Raw genomic sequence first — 24,824 nt, forward strand, 5'->3', positions numbered from 1 at the left:
CTTTCTTTCTTACTGATTTGTTTGCTAGTGCATTTTACCGCTTATAAACTAACATCCCTTCTCCACCTGTTAAAAAAAAACTATTATACTATCATTTAAAAATGATTTTGCTGCCACATTTAATGTTAAATAGTATGTAACAGACATTGAAAAAGTATTAGGAACTTTTGCCACGTGAACCCTAAAAAAGCACATAGAATAAAGCACAGCTTCCGCGTTTAGCGAAAGGAAAGTGTTTCAAATGAATCAGTTCACAGACCTTGACATGCTAAGCTCCATGAGTGGATTTATTACTTCTAAACAGCCACCCCAAATCTTTTCTTTCTGAGGTTTTTAAACTCTATACAAATTGTCTACTTCACAAAATTGATATTTTATGATTTATGTGATACTTTGGTGAAACTTACTATTGTCATGCCCACCATTCTAAGATTTGTCAAGTTTTACTTAAGCTAAACATAAAAATTACAGATCATGAAAATTTAAACTATAAAAAAAATAACATTTCAAAGAAAAACAGAATACTTGTAAAGCTCTTAGTTGTTTTTTGGTCCTTGTTTTCCATGAAAATACACAGAGATGACTGATTCCATTATCTTTCTACTGATAAAAGTGGAACCTCCCCTCAGCTATTGTTATTGCTGAGAAAAACACAACATACCCTGCAGTGTTAAAATAATTTAAAACCACAAAACTTAAAAATGACAAGTAGTATTTTCTTATAATGGCCTGAAGTGAATGCTGTGTCTTTGGTCCAAGGAAAGTTTCTTGTGTTTTAATTACACGAGGCAGAATTTAACTACAGCAGTTATTGTAAGAGCCCACGATGAAACTTCTCACCTTGCACTTGGTTTCAGTATTAGTGGTTTGGGACATTTTTCCAAAAGTAGTAATTCAAGAGAAAACACTTTTATCAAAACACAATGGCACAGAATATGAAAGGAAGTTCTGCAAGGACCAAAAGAGAGGAATAAAAGAAAGCACACGCCCCACCTGCGCGGCCCGGGCACCGCGTGCAGACAGGGTTTGTAAGTAAGATGCAGGACAGCGAGCTGATGTGCCAATCCGCTGGGCGTGCCCCCACCGTGTACTCTGACTTTAAAGGAATACATAAAATATAGGCCCCATGGCTCTGCAGTAACATATTTTTAACAGTTCTCAAATTAAACCATTCTTGAGTACCCACATTTAATATCTGAGCTCTCCCAGTGAACCAAGGACTAAAATCACATTGTTCCCCTTTACTAAATGCCTTGCTTTCCCACGTTAAATTATTAACCAGGAAATGCAAAGTACAAAGGCCAAACCCTTCGGTTTGTGGAAAAGCGAGACCGAGACGGGAGACAGCAGCTGGGAAGAAACAAGGCAGCGCGGATCTGGCCTCCAGCAGCCTCCGCCGAGGGTGCGGGGCATGTGGGGCCCCACTGCGATCACAGCCTCCTCCCTCGGCCCCTCCCTCTCCTTAGGTTTGGACTCAGGTGTTAGAAAGTAAGGGTTTAAGGAAAACATTTATTTAAAAAAAATAAAACCCACAAAGGTGATTTTATAATTAAAACCACACAATTAGGACTGACAAGCTCCGGCTAGCAGTATACAGACTAGAAGGCTTCCAGAAAAAGATTAAGAAAGAAAATGAAAAAAACAAAACAAGCCCCTCACATTGTTTACCAACGTATACATCTAGTCACCAGGAGATTCCACTGACTGATCATGTCCTGTGTCAGTGTGTGATTCTTAATGTCAAGGCCAAGGAGCTATCTATCCTCTTAGGGCCTAATCCTGTAGAAGATGTACAAGGCAAATCTGTCCCCCATATTCAACAGACACACACATATAATTTTTACGTATTACTTCTCCCAAATCCTTAACACTCAGGTATTAGACAGTTTTAATGAGTGCTTTCTTCCAGGAATATCAATGCTTTCAAAATCAACATAACAATTCATAGCTACTTAACCACTTTTATGCTTTTCCAGAAAAGCTGGTAGTTCTATTTCTATACCATCAGGTGAAGCAATTGTTAAGTCAGTTTTCCAAATTCACATATCAATTTCAGGACTAAATGTTTAAACAACTAAAACTGATTATGTTTTCCTATTCATTTGTTATAAATACTCTTCTGGAAGCCAATGCCAACTACATGATTTTTTCTCAATGTTAAGAGGATATTTTACCTTTATTAAAGAAATCAGGAAGCATTTTTAATATAATCTTTACAGGGAAATATGTAAAACCTCATGACTTAACTGAGATACAAAATGGAATCTCATCCATGAAAGACTATCGTGTATGGCTGCTATTTTCCTGTACATAAATAAAAGTGCAAGTACTAAAGTGCCCTTAGAAACCTTCTGATTACATCTTAAACTGTTTTCTTTTCACTTTTGCTGCTTATCAACAGAGATTTCTATCCATGTTCTAAGAAAATGTATGCATCCTACCAATTCAGCCACAAGTTATCTTGAGACTGAACATATAAGGAAATATTAACATAGCTTTGATTTGTGCTTTAATGTCACAAGATCAAGATGAAAAACTTTAAACTGTGATCCTAAATTTTATTTACTAAGTTAAGGAAGTGCCCTAGTACTGCAGAGATTACGGAATTACCCTTTCCTTAACTCTCCTTCCCAATTAATTAGACATTTATTATAGAAATCATGCAAAAAGTTCATTATTGGAGAACTATTTCTTGGCATGAGTTCTCTAAGGATGCTTCAAGCACAGAGTACTAGAAAGTAAATAGCAATTTTAAGTGAAATACTTCCTGAAACACTGAATTTGCAAAATAACAGAATGAATCTGGCCTTACTTCTGTTTTTGTCCCAGATCATTTGGGAGAGGAGATGCACAGAAGTATTGTCACTAACCTAATTCAAATGTGAAGCAGGTAGCCAAAGAATGCACCAAATAGATTTTGCTGTTTTGTGGGAGTCATATGGGTTAAGAAAGAACTGCAAAGAGTGTGATCCTGCTGTTAGCCATGGTTCTGGAAGGGGAAGTGTGAGACCAGCATGTCCCACTGAGACAGACACAGCCCTTACCACGTCTCCAGGCTTGACAGACACTGCCACCACCACTCCGGGCATCGGGGAACGCAGAATGCTGCTTGTGTCCTCAGCCACTTTCTCCAGCATAAATTCATTCAATTCTGCGGCAAGTTTGGTTAAGACACGCACGTTATACTTAGGGAAAAAAACAAAACAAAATCATAAATAATTTTAAATGCTGAACTTTTCCTCAAAAGTAATATTCATTCAAAATCAGTTTTTAGCTTTTAAATTGAAATTACAATAACATCCTTAAAGGTCATATGGTTTTTAATTATTGTATACAACATCAAAATATATTTGTTTCTGGCATATATTGTGAGTTAGTTATTTAAGAAATTTCTTGAAATAAGAACTATTTCAGTTATTAATTAATGATAAATAATAACCATCCCGTATCTTTAAGAAAATCATCTCAGAACTTTATGAAGAATTTTACTTGTATTCCCTTCACCGCTAACAAACTTAACCCAGTGCAGGCAAATCCCGTGAGCTGGTCAGCCAGAGGGATTGAGGCGGTGACACCTCGAACATCCGCCAGTAGATGGCAGCAGATTGCTGTCGCAGACTTCCCACACCCCTCCAGAGAGCTGCCGTACTACGTATCAATAAGTTAAGACAAAGGGGTTCAGTGTTCATTTTAGGCAAAACAATACACAAAATTTAATTTTTTTTTCAGTGACATACAATATTGTATTCATGGTAGAAAAAGTGAGCTTTTCTTTTTAGGCACACTATGCAGTCTGAAGTAGCAAGATGGTTAGGATAGATGAAATATAATGAGAATACCTTCTGCACTGAGAGACAATAACATCACGATTTTAAAAACATTGAGAGAAAACGATATTCACAGCCAGGTATTTTCGTGGCACCTTCCGTGGGTGACTCTCAAACAATTAGGGGCACATTCAAGGCAGTTCAGTGAAACAACATTTTCTAATAAAGAGAATTTCTGCCATCTCTGTGAGCAAATCTGTGAGGCACAATTTGGTCTATCCAAATAGAAACAAGATAAAATGGTTTGAGGAAGCACGGCTGGGTGAGGCTGGAACCGCCACCTGAAGATTTCTGCATCCCTACCAGGTCTGATTTCTCATGGATGAGAAAGCAGCAGCATCGAGGCAGCTCCATTTTGTTTGGGGAAAAGCTGCTGAAACTCAAAGCCTCCTGTGGGCATCATAGTGGCAGGGAGGCACAAACAAAACATAATTCACCCTTTAATTCCGCAGGGATGGTAGAAATCCGTAAGTGCACTCTTCACGGGGCCTATTGAAAAGGGGTGGGGGAGGGCAAGGAAGAGCTTTGATGGCCTGGGTTCCAAGTGGATTTGCGACACTGTGACAGGCTGAATAATAACATCTTTTGCATGTTTCTTTACTCCTGAGTGTTTTGCAATCAAGACATACAAGCGTCTGCTAGTTTCTGAAGGATATGATCCTTAAGTGAAATTACAGTGCAAATAAAAGCTTTTTGCTTCTATTAAAATTCATCTGAGTCATAAGTGGTGACAGAAAAAAGCGAGGAGAGTGCATGCTGCTGTCAGTCTAATAAACGTTCTGGGCAGAGGACTATTTATCAACTATGAATTGTACCTCAAAGTCCTTCATTAAATCAATGGGGTGGGGGGAGATGGAGGGGACAGGGGAGAATATAATTGGACCAAATTACACAGTTTTAGTATCTATGCTCTGTCTGCCTTGGAAAAGGAAATCCAACATCACTTGAATCATTAGAGTCAACAAAAAGTTACTTTCCTAGTTGGCATTACCCTGGGCTGTTCCTTCTACGTGACTGATCAGCATTGTGCCCACTTGGTCCGTTTTCAGAATGGCATACAGATCCATTATTTTCTTATATTTTGCAAAATTTCACTTCAAAATGTGAGCCCTAAATTCAGGAAAAGTATCTCTATACACTGAGAAGAATATGGTTTCCCACATTTCACCACAGTGGATACACTTAACTAATTTCGGCAATATCACAAATAAGCCTTCACACAAATAAAGTGCTAAGATTGTACTTAGCTCCATTTCTCCCCAGAAATTACAAGATCCTGACTAAAACTGGATCCTTTTACTATTTTTATAATTTTCATATCTTTTGATTCCTTTCTCTGTAGGACTCCTGCTTTGCTTGGAAAGAGATGTAAAAGAGTCAAAAACTCAATGCCTTTAGATGCAGTCTTTGTTACTGATGAGATGTTCCTTTTCCTTTTGTATTTGTTTATTGTTCTTAAATCTGTTTGGGGGATAAGTGACTTATTGTAATCGCAAGTAAAAAATAACAACAGAGTAAACTCCTCTGGAGAGGCCTTGTTGCAAATAGTTGGCTTAGAAATGACCTTTCTGAAATAAAAGGAGGAGGCAGAGAGAGGTTCTCTTTTTAAGATTACCTTTGATGTTGTCCTGACCCTGTCAGCATACCACACAAACACGCCTTCTTAAAACAACCTCTTGGCTTGCCCGTGCTGCAGCGCACGGGGGCGCGTGCCGGGATGTGGCCCACGCAGGGTGAAGCATATGGGCCCATCAGAATGAATTGCCTGGTGAGAACCGTAAAAGCTTTTTGATGCCCCAGAAAAGAAGTCATTTAAGAATGTACACCAGGGCTTTCAGAGCTTATGATCAAAACTGCTATTTATTGGCTTCTCCGGATTCTTCGGGGCACAGGGCAGCCAACTATTTGAGAGATTTCAGAAAAGCACCCCTACCAGGATCTTAGGGTCCACGTTCGGTTTTATGACAGGCATTTAAATATTCCTCATGGGTTGTGCAAACTCCCCTGGAGAATTCTGATTGTAAGTGTTGTTGTTTTCAAGCAGATAAACCATGAAGTTGACATTCTTGGGGTGGGAGTCCAAGATTTTAAAGTCTAGTTGACAGGACAGAGTAGCACGATCCCAGAAGCAGCCAGAAGGTTTTTTTTTGCCCTGCTTAGGTGGGTCAGGAGACCTCGGCTTGAGTGATGAGAAGCTGCTCGTTGGTGAGGCTGGGCTGCCACAGAGCTGGAAGTTGATTAGCTCTGGGTTGGTCAGTACGTGGAACTTCACTCTGCTGGATTTAGGGTGTTCATCAAACCACAGTCAAATGAATAAAAGCTTCTTAAAAAACACCCCCCCCCCGCCCCCCGTGTAAGTTAAAAGAGAGAACAGGTGCTCTCTAGGTTTGGCCTGGTTGGGCTCCTCAACCCACACATGACAATCAATAATGGGAGAGAACAAGGTGTTATCCAATGACCCAATTACTGTAAAGTGACCCCAGCCCAGGTCTCTAAGCAAATTTAATGTTATGGTACCTACAATATGAAACCATGTCTAACAAGAAAATTTCTCCCAAAAGTTTAAAAGAAAGAAAGAAAAGGAATCGCAGCAGACATAAAAGGATCAGGAAGAAAGCCGCAAGAGAGGGACAATTATAAGAAACACCAGTGGGATTGTTTTTAAAATAAACACACCGTTGCACATGGAACTTGATGGGGGGCTAATGCCAGTGTTGGGGGAGAAGGGGAGGCCAGTCATGGTGTGGGAGGGATAGGTGCTTTTTAACTGCACTTAGTCAACAAAAGCACCCTGCAAATGGGCACGCCTACAGCTACAGCGTGGTGCCCCAGAGACTGTGAAGAATCATCCAGTATAAGACACACTCCTCTCCGGTGGGTACATGAAACACCACCCTGCTAGTTTCTATATTCATTTAATACATGCACCTCCTTATGGAGTTTAAATCCATGTAGGTCCTTCCAAGGTCTCTAGTCATACCAGCAATTTTCCAGACCACGCGTGCTAACGTGCTGGTGTGATTCCGAGGTCTATGTACTGGGTGAGGACTTCCAGTTTGCCTTCCAGAGTGGTTCACTTGTGATTTCACAGCCTCTAGTGTGGTTCCTCTTCAAGTGGGCTCAGCTCCAGTTTCCATCTCTAAGTCTTTCCTCCAATAACAATTAGGATATGTACAGTTGACCAACTGTGAATGTTTCTCCATGTCAACTGTTGGCCTTCTGAGTCAACACCAAGTCAAGGGCAAAGGCTGATCTTTGACTGTAAATCATTTTACATCAGTTATCTCCACATCCTGAAGCACTGGCCAAATACCGTACATCCACCCTCAGTAAATGACACATTTCTTCAAAGATAAGGCTCTCTTCCTATTCCAGGTTTTACACCCTCTGGCCCCAAAGGTCTTGAACATTAAGCTGTGTCTTCATTTCCACAGTGTGGCAGTGAGAGCTAACACTCAAATATTCTCCTACAGGTCTCCCTTCCTAAATCGTCAAGGTTTTTAAAGTGACAGAAATGACGAGCCGCACAAACAATATATCTTTAAAAACATCAGCATGTCAGAGAAGCAGAGAAAAATGAAATATAAATGAGAACGCTTAGGTACAACGGGAATTGTAATTCAACATGTTTTCCTTTCCTAAATTCTTTGTGGGATACACAGTTATCGCTTGAGAAAAAAGATAGCAAGGTTCAAAGCCATGCAAAATACATTACCTACCCTCAAGTCCCACACAGGGCCTAATGGCCCAATACCCAAAAATGACAACCAAAAATTTTCAAGAAACAATACTAAAACCACAGAATTGGAGCCTGTGGATGTCCTTCTCCTTGAGGTACAACCCAGGCGAAGACCGTGACATGAAGAGGCAGCAGTTAAGGCACTGGGTGAGCTACAGCCTCACGCAGCTGCAGTGGCTGGAGCAGCCGGTTCGCATAATGCTGTGACAACTCCATCAGCGCAGTCTCAAGGTAGCTGTCAATCAGGATGCATCATTTAATCCAACAGCACTCGGAGGACTTTCTCCTACAACCCACATGACAGCATATCTACAGCTCTATTTATATCAGCACCCAGTTGTGTTTACAATGTTGTTGTAATTAGAAAAGACGCAACAGGCAGCAATATTATTGAGATTTCCATTTTGCAGTATTGCCCTGTAAAGTGTGATCTTGCTTCACAGAGTCATGCTAAATGACAAAAGGCTATTTTCTTCAATCTCCCAGCTCAGACAGCACTTCATTTGCAGCTATCTATAATTAGATTAATGGTGTAGTGCTGTACAAAGCCAGCCCACTTCACATCAGATAGCATATGAATTAGGACAAACACTTATTTCAATTCCAGGCAGAGAAAGCAATGACTGGGGTATTTAGCATACCCTTTATGGTGGAATGAGATGTTAATTGTGTACCATTACCTCTAAACTGCTTGCTTGTTGTATAAATCACTGTGCTAATTGATGCAGAGATAGAAATGTAGCCACAGGCAAGAAAGCAAAGGAATGAGAGCTGAAGATGGTGGATAAAGGATTATCGAGTAAAACCATATGGAGATGAGGTTCCTTTGAAACCTTTGCGTTCTGCCCAAGAGCAGGATCTCTTCAAGCACAGCACAACTCTGGTACTAGGGGGAAAAAAATTAATTTTTTACATTTCTTTTTAAAAACACAAGTTCCTTTTAAAAGTTCTGGCTGCCAGAAATAATACGTACGTGGAATTAATCTGAATATACATTTATTAAAACATGGAATGTGTAGTTTTCAAATAGTCAGAACTCCTTATCTGGGTTTTTGGCTCATGGGTTAATAAGTAACACTTGTAAACTACCTGAAGCAGATGTTTCTGACCCATCCACAGGGCAAAAGTAAATTCTTTCCCAAGACTTGAAGTTGTTCTTTCAGACAAAAAAAAAAAAAAAACACTATTCTGGTTTAGATTTGTTATATACTCTAATTATGTAGAAACATTTATTCAGGATGTGAATCCAACAGGACAGAGTCATTTGCATCTGCCTTTGAAACAATGGTGATTTTAACACCATCACTAAAACACTAAAATCTGACTCTCCCAGTTGATGATTTCCTATCACTAGGAAGGAACTAGAAAGGAGATTTGTTGTTTTTCTAAAACTAGCAAAAAATAAACAAAAGCATGTAGTAATTTAAAAGCTTCAGTTTTTTTTTTTTAATCTCCAAATGCTACTCTTCTTTTTAAAACATCCTATTCTGCACTCAACCGCTTTTATTAGGGTAAAAACGAGTGTCTCAAAAGCACAAATATAGAAACCAAATGCTATACCCACAAGTCAAACCATTAGTGATCCACAGATAAACATGCCCTTGGGAAGTTCATAAATCAAGTGCATGTGTTCTGCGTATGGGTTCACAATTTTTTTAATAGCAAGGCAACACTAAGGTGCAAATTATTGCTGTGCACTTTTTCACAAATTCAGCTGCTTAGTAATTAGCACTGTTATAACAAAATTTTACACAGAGAACAAACGCAGTAGGTCAGTTAACAGTTCAAATTCTCAACTTCACAGTAACAGTTAACATATCCATCTATTGCAAGTGCACGTTTGAGAAATACTGTGTATAGCTTAGCCTTGTAAAATATGAATGCCATAGTAACTTGCAAGAAAACAAAACAATGTTCCAAAAACCTAGGGTGTCTGGTTCAAGTTATCACCACTGAAACTTGGAGAAAAAGTCCAAAGCTTCTTTGCTGGGGGGCCACAGTTGTTACCCTTCACCATACAGAGTGGTCCTTACATATCTGACTGCTGAACTGAGAGACACCTGTATGTCAACATCAAGTTCCACAGTTTAAGGTTTGGATCATTATGATAAATATTAAAAAACAAAACAAAACACACACACAAAGAAGCATCAGGGGCCCTTGAAATAGAAACCAAGGTTGGCAAAATAAATAGCATGAACTACCCTGAAAGGACCCCTCCCCCCAAGCATACAGCAAGGTGACATAAATGGAAATGCACTGAAGGAAAGATCTAGAAGCAGTGTAAGAGCCTGCTCCCATCATTAATCACTTGTTCGGGCCATTTAAACTAGAGCCTGACAGCTGGCAGTCAGCGCCAACACGCGTCAGCGATGCCGGTGTTAACAGGAGAAAATATATGGTTTCTGATATTGCGTCTAGTTCCTCAGCATTTGCTGCAATTGGAAAAGGCAGTTAAACACAAAGTAAATCATTCAGAGAGCCTGGCTGTTTAATGCTGTACAACTGATAACGTCCATACACTGCAGTGACATAACGTATCACTTTCAACATTCATCCACTGACACTTATGCATCAATCATACTCAAGGTTTTATTTTGTTACTGGTTAAGTTGGTTCTCGAACTTAGGTCTTTTGTTAAACTAATCAATGTGCCACAAGGAGCCACAATGTTGGGCTATGAGCAAAGATCTCATTTTTTTTTTTTTTTGAGGGAAGAATTACACAAACAGAGGTGGGAAGAAAATTCCAAAAAAACAAAAGAACAAAAAAAACATGAAGGCCATTCAGCAACTCATTTTTCAAACTTCTTGCTAAAAAAAGGGAAGGTTTCCTTAGAGAAAGGGTTTATATCAAAGCTTATATCAAGGCTAATATGAAAAACATTGAAGGAATGAGTGAGGTAGTAAGTTTTACATATCTCTGGCATGTTCCAAAATGACAAGCTCCTCTGAAGAGAAAAATCCGGGATGTCTGTCAATAAGACAAAAATCTATCTTAGTCTTTTTTCCTGTTTTTGCTTTTGTAATCAGAAACACAGCTCCTTCCAGTTCGACTGTCATAAGATAAGCAACTTTTTTTGAACAATAGTGCCAAAAATGGAATCGAAAATTAAACATTAGACCCAGCACTCAGTAACAGAGAATTTATTTCCTCCATTGTGCTCCATTGAGGTTACTTTCCTTGTAATTTGAATCAGTTGTATCTTGAGACAGACCCAAAAGTGATGGAGAAGAAAAAGAGCTACAGTACAGGAGGCCAGCCCCATTCCTAGTCCCCTATGGCTCACGAGGCTGTCTCTGCTGGGCAGGAGGACACTGGCAAGTCCACAGCACGTTCCCAAGGAGCACGTCTGTTAATTCCGGTGGCCTCGCGGGAGCTCAGCGCTGCGTTGCTGCCGCGTGCAGGTGCGCCCATGACAAAGGGGGCCCAGCCTCCGCTTAGCCCAGGTGCCCACAAGCTGTCTAACAAGTAGGTGCACATGCCGCCAAGGCAATTTGCTGGAATAAGTGGCACTTTCACATCCACAAAGGCAAGTCCGCTTACAATGAACTGTACAGAACTCACAAAATAGAACATGTGTGTTCTGTTTGATCAGGAGTCTCCGTGACACATTATGACTATAATGAGTCATTTTTTTCTTTTCACACAAGAAAAATATTATAGATCTTTGAAAGCCTTGTACTCAATTATGTAACAATACCAACATCTGTTAACAGTACAGGCTGTTTCTATTCTGCATCCTGAATTGTTTTATGTAATTACAAGTTTATAAGGTATTTGGTAAACCAGCAAGAAAGTACCTTTTTAAAGCACTATATAATTTGGGGTACAATGAAGTGTTCTCTTGAAAATCTATAATTAGGGCAGCATCAGCTTACAGAAAAGTACAGGAAATGTTATAAAAACACAATTATGTAAATAAGCACCGAGGTAAGGAAGTGTACCATTTTGCTATGGTCACCACCCTTCTTTTTTCTTCCTCTTCTATTTGAATTGTTCTTTGCTCATCTCAAGTTGAAGTCATGATATTACAGGGTGTGGAACAAATGAACTTTGGGGAAAAAGGATGGGGAGCTTGGCCTTCCTTTGTAAGTTCCTCAGTCCCCCTGGAGATGGAACACCAGAGGCTTGGGAAGTGTGCCAAATGCTAGGGCCTTCAACAACGTTCTTGCCTTTCTGGGTTTTTTTAATAATAAAATATTTTTACTATTATGAATTCACTGAAGAAACTCAAAATTGAATATGCCAAAACGTTGGCTTGTACTGGACAGAAATTCATAAACTGAAATACATAAAGACAAAGTAAACAAAACTAGAAATGGTTGTGACACTGATAAACTGTTGGCCAAGAAAATCAAAGCAGAAAACAGCCCAACAACTCTTCGCATATTGGTTTAAAGTAGTAGGAATGATCTCTAGTAAGGGATTGCTGGGGAATTTTAGTTTACAGTTCTGACATATCTGAGACATTTAACCTGAGCCACAAGATGGACTGTTGGCATGCAGAACAGAACATATGATGCTGATGGTGGACAAGATCTGGAAAGCACATGATCAATCTGGAGGAAGGAGATGTGGCCCCATACTGGAGGCAGCAGAGCATAAAAACCCAAGTCTTTGAAGCCAACCAACCTGAGTTTGACATCCCAACAAGATGTCACATATGGCCAAGTAACCTCCTTCTCAGAACAAATTTCATCTCTAAAATCAAGACAATACATGTGTTGAATGATCGTTTTTGGGATTAAATTTACAAAGATTTATAACTACTCACCAAATATTATTTCTGTCTCCTTTCCAAACATCTCTGACTGGATTTTTTTTTTAATTGCATATTGTAGGACATTTTGGATTAACAACTTCTAATTGTTATAGTTCTAGCTCTAAGGCTCCACGTTTGAGAGCAAATAGATTAAATTCTTCAAGCACCATATCTGGCTTTAAGAACAAAGAAAGGAAATTGGTTTTAATATTAAGAGAGCTTCTAGATCAGGCAGTGAGAGACCCTATGGTTGTCTCTTCCTTAGACACTTACAGAAGCACATAGTGAATCAGAGAAACGGCTTAGTTCATTTGTTCAAAAACCATTTATGAAGTGTATCTGGGCAATATAAGAATACAAAAGAAATAGAAAAAAAATCACTTCTGACCTCAAATACCATAATCTGGCCAGAAGGAAAAGACATTCATGAATGATAGAATATCAATACATATGAGTACTACTAAGAATGTGATGAATATGGGGTAGGCTTTTTTATTTTAGCCCCTTTTTAAAGAAAACCTCCAGGTCAGGGGGCAGTAGGAAGCAGTGATTTAACCTTTAGGAACTAGAGTCAGACTCCTTAGGCTTGCCTTCTAACTCCACCCGTAGAAGTTTGGGAAAGTTACTTAAGATTTCTATGTCCCAGATTCCTTACTTACAAACTGTGGATCACACAATAGCACCTACTTCAAAAGGCTCTGTGAGGAGTAAGTGAATTCTTATATGAAGGACTCTCAGAACACAGGATGCCATGTAGATATTTAATAGCCATCATTACCACTGTTTTTGTTGTTATTAATATATGTCTACAGATAGAGGGGAAATTAAGTGAAAATCTGGACACCAGAATTCTTGGGCATAGTCCCTGAGAAGACAATGCAGACTGCTCTGGGTAGGTCTAGAATTCATCAAAACCCAAGGACCTTAATTGCTCCCTTGGCTCTCAAGTACACGCAGACACATACCTTAACTCTTCCTGCTCATTCTCTTCATTTGGAATCTCCTCTGATAACATTTTTAGCCTAAAGATTTGGCTTTCTACCCAATTCTCATATGAATGTTCTCCTGACTGGGAACTTTGCCCTGTCTATGCTGATCTGACTATAATAATCTTTCCCCAGACTTTAAGACTATGTTTCTAATTTCTCATAGCAGGAGAATTCATATTTGAAGAACTTGAGCTTTTATGAGAAAAAGAAAATTGGGGGACTCAGTTTGCCAGTGAGCCTTGAAAGCTCTTATAAAATTTAAAATGTATTTTACGGAGTTAAAAATAGTTATAGGCTTGTAGTAACAAGTCCTACAGTAAAGAGGTATATAAAACAAGTTACTAATCTCCCCCCCTTGTCCAATCCCACTCCTCTGCAGTAATGTAAACAATTTTTATCATATATCTTTTACTCACACAAATCTGTCCAAACATAAAAATATATACCTATTCCTACAAACACTTTTACACTGGGTAAAATAAAACAATGAAGACAGCTTTGGAGAAATTGATGATACTTTGCCATTCAACATCCTTGACTCACCATAAACTTTTAAACACTGGGATGGATTAAGAAAGAAAGAACTTTGAGTAAATTATTTTTCTTTATACATGCTGAGCTCGTTATAAGCAGAGGGGAAGTCCCAGCCTCCTACACAGCCTCTGTCCACAACAACTCTGGAACATGGCACAGTGGCCTCAACTGGCCCTGAGCCTCTAACCCAAGATCCAGCTCCCTCCTCCCCAAGAATTACAAGGTCCAGTTGTAAATACAGCTTTAAGGCCCTGGGTCAGCTTGGCCTCAGCTTCCACTGCCCTTCCCAAGGCTGCAATGCAAATTCATGCGCCCTGCCATCTGCCCTATCTCCCTCTCTTCCCAACTTTGTTTTCTTTTTTTCCTAATTATCCCCAACAGCATGACTTGTTATCTGCATACAACAGATAACTCTGCCCAGCTGCAAAGACACCACTAGAATTTCCCCTAAACCCTTGTTCTTTACCCTCAGGAGAGTGCATATCTCGTATCCTAATATTCATACCAATCAACAGAAAGCTGTCCTACCTTTGTCGATTGTAACCACTTGGTGATTTGAAGGACAGAGATGCCAAAAGCTTCAGTCTCAGAAGTTAGGGTCGATTCTCTATAGACTAATTTGTAAGTGATAGCTGTTTAATCAAAATGAAAAATGCCTATCTAACCTTTTACCATTATGATCAAAAAATGCTACATAAGGTATGACTAAAGGACATTTCCCTTGCATCTAAATCCAGAGACTAGGAGTACTAAATACCAGCCATTCTGTGCTGTCCCAAAAGCCTTTCCTCTGGGTTGAAAGCACATGGTAGGCAGAGCCCAGGCAAGGTGGGGACGACAGAGAACATCCACCGTGACATCTGCCTTAGTGAATTCACCCTGGATCAGGGGCTGAGCCTCTTTCTCAGAGGCTTAGAAATTAAACTTCCTCTATACACTCAGAGAGGACCATTCTCAGCTACATGGATTTGCTCTTGTCAAGTTCTCAAGATACAGATGTGTAAACCATCCTATGAATATACAATCATATATAGATTTGTATAGGGAGCTGGAACATCCCCTAACTGTAGTGTGTGCACATAAGTTATAGTCAGTGGTTGTTTGATAAATATGGAATCAGCAAAAGAGGCATCAGCTGATCTTAAGAAGTCTCTCCACTAAGACAGCATAGCAGTGGTTCTTAAAACAAGGTGCACTGAAAGTCACCGGGAGGGCTTGTTAAAACACAGACTGCCGGGCCCCCCTCTGGAGTTTCTGATTGAGGTCTGGGTTGGGGTCTGCATTCCTAACAAGTTCCCAGGAGATGCTGGCGCAGCTGCTCTGGGACCACACTGTGAGTAGACGTAGGGCCTCTCCACTCGTGGAACAGCCTTTCCCACAGGGATTTAGCTCAGACCCACGGAGAAGCCATTCTCTCCCTAGACTCGGCTGACAAGACACTCTTAAAAGTGCTTCTTTGGCTCTTGTTCTAGCTAGAAAAATCTCCAAGTGACACATTTTTTATTAATACATGATAAAACTAAGAAGTTATAAGTCTGGTTCTCTATAAAACTGGGGTTCAGATCTTGACTATGTGTGGTCTACAGTACGTCACTTCACTTTCTAAGCCTCAGTTCTGTCATCTATTAAATGAGGGAGAATACTGCTTGTCTTGTAGATCTTTTTAAATTTTTAAAAACTGTGGATAAAGGCCAAACTGGGGTGGCTCACAGCTGTAATCCTAGCACTCTGGGAGACCAAGGCAGGAGGATTGCTTGAGGCCGAGAGTTCAAGACCAGACTGACCAAGAGCAAGACCCCATCTCTACAAAAAATAGAAAAACTAGCTGGGCATCATGGTGCATGCCTATAGTCCCAGCTACTCAAGAGGCTGAGGCAGGAGGATTGCTTGAGCACAGGAGTTGAGAGATGCAGTGAGCTATGATGATGCCACTGTACTGTATAGCTGGGGTGACAGAGTGAGCTCCTATCTCAAAAAAAAAAAAAATGTGGACAAAAACCTGTATGTAGAACTACTTTAAGATTTGAATGAGATAATAGATGTACACTGCCCAGCACACAAGTGCATTGTAAATGGCAGCTGTTACCACGGCTCTTGTTATGGATTGAATTGTGTCCCCCCACAAAATGCACATGGTGGAGCCCTAACCCCTATGTGACTATATTTGGAGAAAGGGTCTATAAGGAAGTAATTAAGGTTTAACGAGGACATAAGGGTAGGGCCCAATCCAAAATGACCAGTGTCCTTCTAAGGAGAGGAAAAGACACCAGGAATGCACACACACGAGAAAAAGCCATGTGAGGACACAGAGAAGGCAGCCATCTGCAAGCCAAGGAGAGCGGCCAGGAGAAACCTTACCCGCCTGGTACCCTTGTCTTGGACTTCCAGCCTCCAGAACTGTGAGAAAATTAATTTCTACAATTTAAGCTACCCAGTCTGAGGTATTTTGTTATGGTAGCCTGAGGTGACAAAGACAACCAGCCCTGCTCACAGAGGAACATCTTTAACATATATTTTGCATACATTCAGTCTTATTTATTTGATGTTTTAAGGTTTTTGGAGTGTTTGGTATCTATAGTTACTACCCCATTAATTTTTCTTTGACTTCAGTGATGCTGTCCCTAAGTTAGATCATATACATTATTAGAAAGGTGACATTAGGGAAAAGAACCTGTTAATACAGACTGAATGTCTCTTCAGTGAATAAGTAACCTTAACCTTCTGAGGCTGGAGATTACCACTGTGCTCTAAGTGTCTTCTGGGAGAGACATTCTCTTTAAATATTTACAGATTTTAGATGCGCTGAAACCAGCAAAACTGCCTAATATTCGGGCAACTGAGAGACTGTTCCTTTGATCTCCTGGTTTATTAAAAACTATGGGGAAGCTAAAAAGTCCTAAAAATTTGGCACGATAACTTCAAATGGAATACACATGTTATTATACAAACTTATTAAGTATAAATTCCTTGGGGAAAAAAACTTTAATATTGAAAAAATTATAAATGTATCCTAAAGGAGAGTTATGGTCTCCACAAATGATAAAATGTAAGCATTAGATCACTATTGCCCTTGGCCTGGTGTCTGCAAAAGGAAATTGAACACTGAAGAAGTTTAACTTTCACTTGACTTTCAATCTTACTATAATCTTACTAGAATACTGGTGAGTCTGGTAACTCTATCCATTTTAAAACTAATCACCTCAACCTGAAGAAAGTTTCAGGGAAAAATGGATTGAACCAGAATTGTTTAGCTCCCTTCCTTCATAGTAAGCTTCCATTCTTGCCCAATTTCTTTTTTCAATTAAACTCACGGGTAGAGGAATCTAAAGATAGATAGCAAATATTGTCTCTCTTATCTTAGAAAAATTAATCTGTTATTCCTTCTCCCCAAATGACAGAAGCATAATTTAATCACATTTTACTTGGAAACTCTATATTAGAGACTCTTAACCTGGGGACAATAAAATCCTAGCACCTCCAGAAAAAGTCTCAAGCAATCTGTGAATCAGAAACACATGAAATATTTTTTTCTTTTGCTTCTTCTATGTCCTTTTGAAAACTGTCTTCTGTGAAAGAAAAAAAAAACCTTTTTAAAATATCAAATATAGTTAAGATTTGTTTACATTATGGTGTATGACAAAGTTCACATAGGCGTTGGTCTTATTTTTGTCACTAGATATAGTGGGACAAATGTGTTTCTTTACGGCAAAGTGTTTGGCAATGAAGCATGGATGCAATGTGCACCAGTCTGTCTTGGAGACACTGGAAACACACTCTTTCTCATGAGGATGCATGATATGAAAGGCTGGAACTAAGTTTACTAAGATATTACTTGTTCTAACGTAAGAGTCTGGCTTGAGGCATCTCACAGGCTTGCCTATCACTCTGCCAAATGAAAGGGGCTGACTAGAGTCATGTGGCCTAGAAAGAATGAGGCCTGGACCAGAAGAAGATAATTGGAAGAGTTTCTCTGTCAAACATTAGAAGTTGTCGACATCAGAATTACAAATAGTTCACTAATCTCTTACACCCTGGGAATGAGCAGACAGGCCAATCTTTCTGGCAAACACCCAAATGGAATGCCCACTATCTCCCAGGACACAAAACCATCTCCTAGCTTCACCAGTGATGTGAACACTGATGCTAACAAAAGAGAAATCTCATTTTCTAAGCCTCTTTTGGGAACAGCAAAGGCTGTGGACATTTAAAAACTAGTGAAAGAATTCTGTGCAACTGCACACCTATAATTTTGTGGCTTGGTGAAAAACCTCCACTTGTCACCACAACTCATGGTTTTCCATGAAGACATGAATTGACATCAGTGATTTTGCCCACAATGCTGGTGAAAGTCTTGTCTGTGGTCATTGCCAAGTTCTCAAAACCAGAGAATCGAGGCAATGCCTTGTTAAAAGGTTCTGACACGGCATGGGGGCAGAATACAAATTTTTTCTCTACTATAAAGAAGTACGCTAAGATAACAGAGATGAATCACTAAACTACCCCCACCCCAGGAAACATCACTCCAAAACAGTTCAATAAGGAGGAGTTAATTTTTAAGCATACTAGAATATGGTTGGTGGTGAAATACTATTCAGCCATAAAAACATACCATAAGGTGGATGGAACTCAAAAGTATTATGCTAAGTGAAAGATGCCAGACACACAAAAAATCCATTTATACAAAACATCTAGAATAGGAAACCCAGAGACAGAAAGCAGACTAGATGGTTGTCAGGGTTGTCAGAGGTTGGGAAGGGGAAGAATGGTGAGTGACTGCTTAACTGGGATGGGATTTCCTTTTAAAGTGATGCAAATGTCTCGGAACTGGACAGAGATGATTGTTGCACAACATAGTGAATAAACTAAATGCCATTGAATTGTATGTTTCAGTGGTTAATTGTATGTTAGGTGAATTTTAACTCAAACAAAAAAAGGAATATATTTGGCTCTATGAATGTTGCAAAGCTTTCATTTCAAGGCTCTTTGGTCTCTAATGTGTATGTTTCCAATTTTTGATTTGTGGTGCCTCTGTATCTTCTCCATTAGACAGTACATGAGGGTAGGGATTCTGGTGTCTGGTACATAGAAGACACCAATATTTGTGAATGAAAAAAGAAAAAAAAATTTTTTTTTGGTCAACCTATCTCCTCCAAGCAAAATGAGGCAACTGGAAGATAACTATGAAGACTTACAATGCTAAAGAATGTGATTCCGCAGGCTAGAATTATTAATAAAAGTATACAAATCTGGCAATTTCTCTTAAGGAGAAATTTACCAGGTCTTAGAAACCTCACTAAATTCTTTTGAAAATTTATTTTTTCCTAGACATCACTGAAATTTAGACCTAGTTCATAGTTCTTAGTTCTTTTCATAGTTCATAGTTCTTTTCTTGCTGACAGTATCAACAATGGTCACCAGCAAAGATGACCTCATTTGTAGAAGAACAGAGGAAATGACTTAGTATGAAAGTAACATGAAGACTCTTGGAGAATTACAGCAGTTCTTGACACAAGCCTGGCAAAGCCCTGGCAGCTCTGATTGTATCTACTACCCCAGGCCTTGACAGATCAATACTTGTTGCCACTAAAATAAAAATAATTAAATTGGCTGGATGTGAAAGAGGATGGAAAGGCTGTATGGCTTTACCATCCTAAACACCCTCCCCATTTTCCTTCATGTGGCTGACTCATAATAATTCCTTAAGTCACAGCTGAGGTGTCATGAACTCTGGAAGCCTTCCCTGAGCTCCTGGGTTGGGTGACATCCACCTGCTGGCTCCCAGGCTCTCTGTTTAACACTCACTGTATTATTATATATGGCAATTATCAGTTTAAGTGTCTATTTCCTTTACCAAAACAAATGGAAAAAGTAGTAACTTTATAGTGGACAAACCTAACAAACACCACCTTAACCAAATAATCAAATTAATGTCATTAGTGATGGAACAAATAGAAACATGAGCCTCCTGCAATGAGGAGGACACAACATCACTGCTGTTGCATTCCTGCCAAAATTATATGATAATCTGAGTATGGGGAAACAGCAGACAAACCCCAACTGAGGGCCGCTTGACAAAATAAATGGTCTGTCTTCAAAAATGTCAAAATCATGAAAGACAAACAACTGAGGAACTGATCTACATTAAAGAGACTGAAAGGACATGAAGTAAGTACAATGTGTGATTATGAATGGATTCTGGACCAGAAAATAGTATTTTTTTTCTTTTGCTATAATAGCCAGTATTTTTATAGTACAAAAACTGACAAAATTTGAAAAAAAATCGGAAAAGTGGGAAAACTGGCAAAATTTGAAAGTTTTGTAGATTAGACAACAGTACCATGTGAAAGTCAATTTCCTAATTTTGATAACTGTACTGTGCCGTGGTTATATAAACAAATGTTATCTTGTATTGAGGAAATACACACTTAAGTATTTTGTTAGCAACTTGCTGAAATGGTTCAGAAGAAAACAATTATACACATAGAGTTGGGGGGATTGGGGGCTGGGGAAGAGAGAGAAACACAGTAAATCAGCCATGATAAAATGTTAACATCTGGGGAATCTGGGTGAAATTATATGGACATTCTTTGTACTACTTTTTTGCAACTTTTTGTTAAGTCTTGGAGTTATTTCAAAATAAGTTTTAAAATTTACAAAGTATAAAAGCCTAAAAAAAAGTTTTCCTTTTAGATGAGAAAAGTGTAGGATTAAAAACATGTATGCTATGTTCAGGGTAGCTGAGAAAATCTGCAGTAATTACTTTTAAAATGAAATCAGTGGTAACACTGAGTGCTAATTGGAAGTTGGCACAATTCCAGGTCACTGACACTATCTCCCAAATTAACCCAACAAACTGGACAGCAGAGCGGTAAAAGGTATTTTCTCTGTTGAGTGGTCAAAAATGCTGAGCTATCTACCGGCTTTACAATAAAGATTTTTCTCACAGGCTTTACAAACTAAAGAAAACCCATCTCTGCAATCACCCTACAAATGCCTGCAAGTTAACAAAAACGTAAGGACGTGATGCAGTACCAATATAACAATTTGTAGTCCACTGATGCTGTCAGCAGTGGCATCGTCTCCATGGCGCTGGCCATTTCTGAGAGTTGGCATTTTCTACCACAAGAATAAATTAACTGTACCAGCTATAGATGCTATGAGACAAGTAAGAATTTGTCTCTGCAATCAGGAAATGTACAATTATTTGGGAACATGCACATGAAGAGATAAACTGTGGAACCAGGTATGTGGAGTCTACTGTGAGAATTACAAGGAATGACAGGAAGCTGGTCTGTATGAACACCTGAAGGGCCTCCACGTGGGAAAAGAAATTGATTCCTCATGCCCAGCCAGAGAAGACGCGTACAGGAGTGCAGCTCTCAGTCCAACTTGGCAGATGATTTCTAATCGAGCACTCCACAATATGATAGGTGGCCTTGTGAAGCAGTGAGCCTCTCACCCTAGACATATTCAAGTATACCCAAGATAACTCTTTAAGTACTACCAGAATCTAAGATTTGATCTAGAAACCGCTAAGGCCAGGTTTCTCAATGGTGCAACCATGGACGGGTTTCTTAACAGCAGCACAAAGACCAAATAAATCTTTGTTTTGGGGCCATCTGTGCACGGTACGATGGTTAGCAGCACCCCTGGCTTCTACCCACTAGATACCACAGCACCCCACCCCTTCCCAGGTGTGACAACCAAAAATATCTCCAGACATTGCCAAATATTCCCTGGGGGGCCAAAATTTCCCCCAGCTGAGAATCACTGCCTTAAGGTCCCTACTAACAACAAATTTTTGAGTCTACGTTTTGAGAAAATGAAATGATCCTTGAACAATGTGGGGGATAGGGGCACCAATCCCTCACACAGTTGAAAATCAGTGCATAACTTTTGATCCCCCCAAAAAACTTAACTACTAATAGCCTACTGTTAACCGGAAGCCTTACCAATAATATAAACAGTGGATTAACACATATTTTGTATGTTACATATTATGTTACGTAAAGTAAGCTAGGGAAAAGAAAATGTTACTAATAAGAAAAAATATATTTCCTATTTATTAAGTGGAAGTGGATCATCATAAAGGTCTTCATCTTCATTGTCTTCTTGTGGAGGAGGGGGAGGACAGGTTGGTCTTGCTGTCTTGTGGGGCAGAGGTGAAAGAAATTCCACATATAAGCGGACCTGCGCAATTCAAACTCACGTTGTTCAAGGGTCAACTACACTATAGAATTTCAGAGGGAGAGCCCAAGGCAGTCAGAGGAGGATTTATGGAGGATGTAGGAGTTAAGTCTTGGGATAAAATAAATCTAAATAAGGGTAGAGGAAACACTGAGGTGAAAATAGGAAAAAACAGACTGTAACAGGATCACAAGGAAGAGGCAAATAAGGCTATAAGTATTTGTAATGTTGTAACATGCTAAAGGAATTTCTAATCTAAAGTCAAGATTGCTTATGTTGCCATCTTGACCTATCCATGTCACAGGAGAGTTAATGCTAAGTGTAGTGCTGGAAGAGACTATGTTCTGTGAAAACGATGGGGTGCTGGGATGTGAGAACGTGCTCCAGATTATCTAGTATTCCCTTTACCAAAAACCACTGGCTTAAGAGATGAGGACTTTTAAAATGTTTGCTTTCTTATATGCCACTGCTCTTTCCATCTGAATGATACAGATCTGACTCTAATTTTAAAGTGTACTTTAAAGAGAAGTGAAAGACGGCAAGTTGGGAGGGGGGAGAGAGGGGCGAGAAGAGAACAGTGCTCAGTGTTTTATAGAACGTCACTGCTCTGCTATATTCACACCAACACTCACGGGCCTCTGGAAGTGTGCGGATGACCAGTACTTCAATCTTTATTTTGTTTGAGTCTGTATTATCCCAGTTTGGACCACGAGACGAATTTCTCAGATCTCCATGGGCATTTGGGAGAACTGGGGTTGTGGCCTCAGTGGGAGGCAGAGTTTGATGAACATTCAAGTTAGCCCTAAGAACTGAGCCGCCTCCAAGCACGCCGGCTCTCGCCTTGGTGTGGAGCTCAGGTGTACTCAGAAAGCCTCACCGTTAAAAGGATGTGATGGAATCATGCAGGCTGTAATAGGGATTATCTCCTAGGCCTTCCCCTGGTCAGGCACCGGCTGGTGGGGCAACAGGTGGGCAGCTCACATCCCTATGTCCACCCAAAAGGCCTCTGAGGGTCAAAGAAAGCCAAAGTCCTCAGATGCGGTCAGAGGTGAAGGGCCATCCCCAGGCTGACTGGTGCCTTCACTCAACTGCACAAGACTGCGAACGCCCTGCGGCGACACCACTGTCTTTCGCTGCTTAGAGAAATAAATGACAGTCCAATGAAGCAGCTACTGAGGAGCAGGAAACTGCTGGCTTTTTCTAAGACACGCATAGAACCACCTCCTCTCCAAGTAAATGAACCTTTTCTAAGTAATTCTTCCCCTATGTTCCAGAGAACTTCTGAGATGGGACCTCCAACTGACCTTTGCCCAGGCTCTTTTGGGATCAGAATTCGGCATCACTCTTTATAGTCACCTAAGGTTTCCCCTTCATCGTTCAGGGAGGCTCAGAAGCCACTTGAATCTCCTTTATTTAGACTCATACTCACCAAAATATTTTCATTTTAAAAAATAGAGGAAAAAAGACCAAAATATTTACATTAAGAGGAGATTTAAAATAAAAGCGTTACAAATGCAAATGAGTTTGAGAGCTTTCAATCTGGGGCCTCCTGCAGAGCCAGCCACTAAACTGCAGCACCTTCTGCCAAGCATCTCACATTAAATGGAGGCGCTTTCTCGAGGGCTCAGAAAAGTTATTAAGAGTGTGAGCTTTGGCCATTATTTCACAATTGAGTTAACCCTTATCCCAAGGGCAACATTTTGCAGCTGTTTGCAGTGAGTCAGTACTTTCTTTTCATTCCTTTCCTTTTTTTCTATTTTCTTCTTTTTTGGTAAATTACCCTTTACATTTTTGCCTGTGACTAGAGGCATAAGAACAAAGTTTTGGTCTGCTTTTTTAAAAGGCAGAAATGAAAATAGCAGAGTCATGTGTTCTTTCAAATTAGTTACACAATGATACAAAGATAAGGTGTGCGCACACACACAATAAGCAGCAATGCCACTTCCCGCCATTGAAAACAACGCCTTTCACATGGTAGTAAGTGGTTATGTTTATAATTTAGTGTCATAACATACATTTCCCTTCCCTTAGAATTTTCACTATTTGGTTTTCAAAAATCCTTGTACAGGCCGGGCGTGGTGGCTCATGCCTGTAATCCTAGCACCCTGGGAGGCCCAGGCGGGAAGATTGCTTGAGCTCAGGAGTTCGACCTCATCTCTACTAAAAAGAAATAGAAAGAAATAAGCCAAACAACTAAACATACAAAAAATTAGCTGGGCATGGTGGCACGTGCCTGTAGTCCCAGCTACTCAGGAGGCTGAGGCAGGAGGATCGCTTAAGCCCAGGAGTTTGAGGTTGCTGTAAGCTAGGGTGACGCCATGGCACTCTAGCCCCCGGTGACAGAGCAAGGCTGTGTCTCAAAAAAAAAAAAAAAAAAAAAAAAAAAATCCTTGTACAATCTGCACCAAGCATACAAAATAGACCAATTACAAGAGTGCTTATTTCTCATAATGCCTGAAATTGCGTAGACCAGCGGTTCTCAAAGCAGGGTCCCCCCACCCAGCAGCAGCAGAACATGTTGGAAATGCAGATTGTCAGGCCCCATCCCAGACCTAGGGAGTCAGTCAGGAGTTCTGAGGGTGGGAGCAGGCAGTCTGTGGCCTAACTAGCTCTGCAGGGGATTGTGACCTACTCAAGTCTGCAGTGGGCAGGAGGGCTCTGGACCCTGAGCACCTGGGCTTGGTCATTTGAAACCACTCCCTGATGGCTCTCAGTGCCTTCCTTTCTCCATCTTGTAAAACTCAGATAATCTAGTAACGCACCTCACAGGACTGTTTTGAGGA

General features: G+C 40.0%; 1 protein-coding gene across 2 annotated transcripts in view; it reads right to left on the minus strand.

The window, feature by feature from the left end:
* PCCA (propionyl-CoA carboxylase subunit alpha) overlaps positions 1–24,824 on the minus strand; it is a 364,494-nt gene that overhangs the window by 11,381 nt on the left and 328,289 nt on the right. For both annotated transcript variants that reach the window (XM_045567353.1, XM_045567354.1), the window contains one exon: positions 3,045–3,185. In XM_045567353.1, coding sequence (XP_045423309.1) covers positions 3,045–3,185 — 141 coding nt within the window. The remainder of the gene's footprint in view (positions 1–3,044; positions 3,186–24,824) is intronic.

Source organism: Lemur catta, chromosome 13 (genome assembly GCF_020740605.2).
Source record: "Lemur catta isolate mLemCat1 chromosome 13, mLemCat1.pri, whole genome shotgun sequence".
In the NCBI taxonomy this organism is placed as follows: Eukaryota; Metazoa; Chordata; class Mammalia; order Primates; family Lemuridae; genus Lemur; species Lemur catta.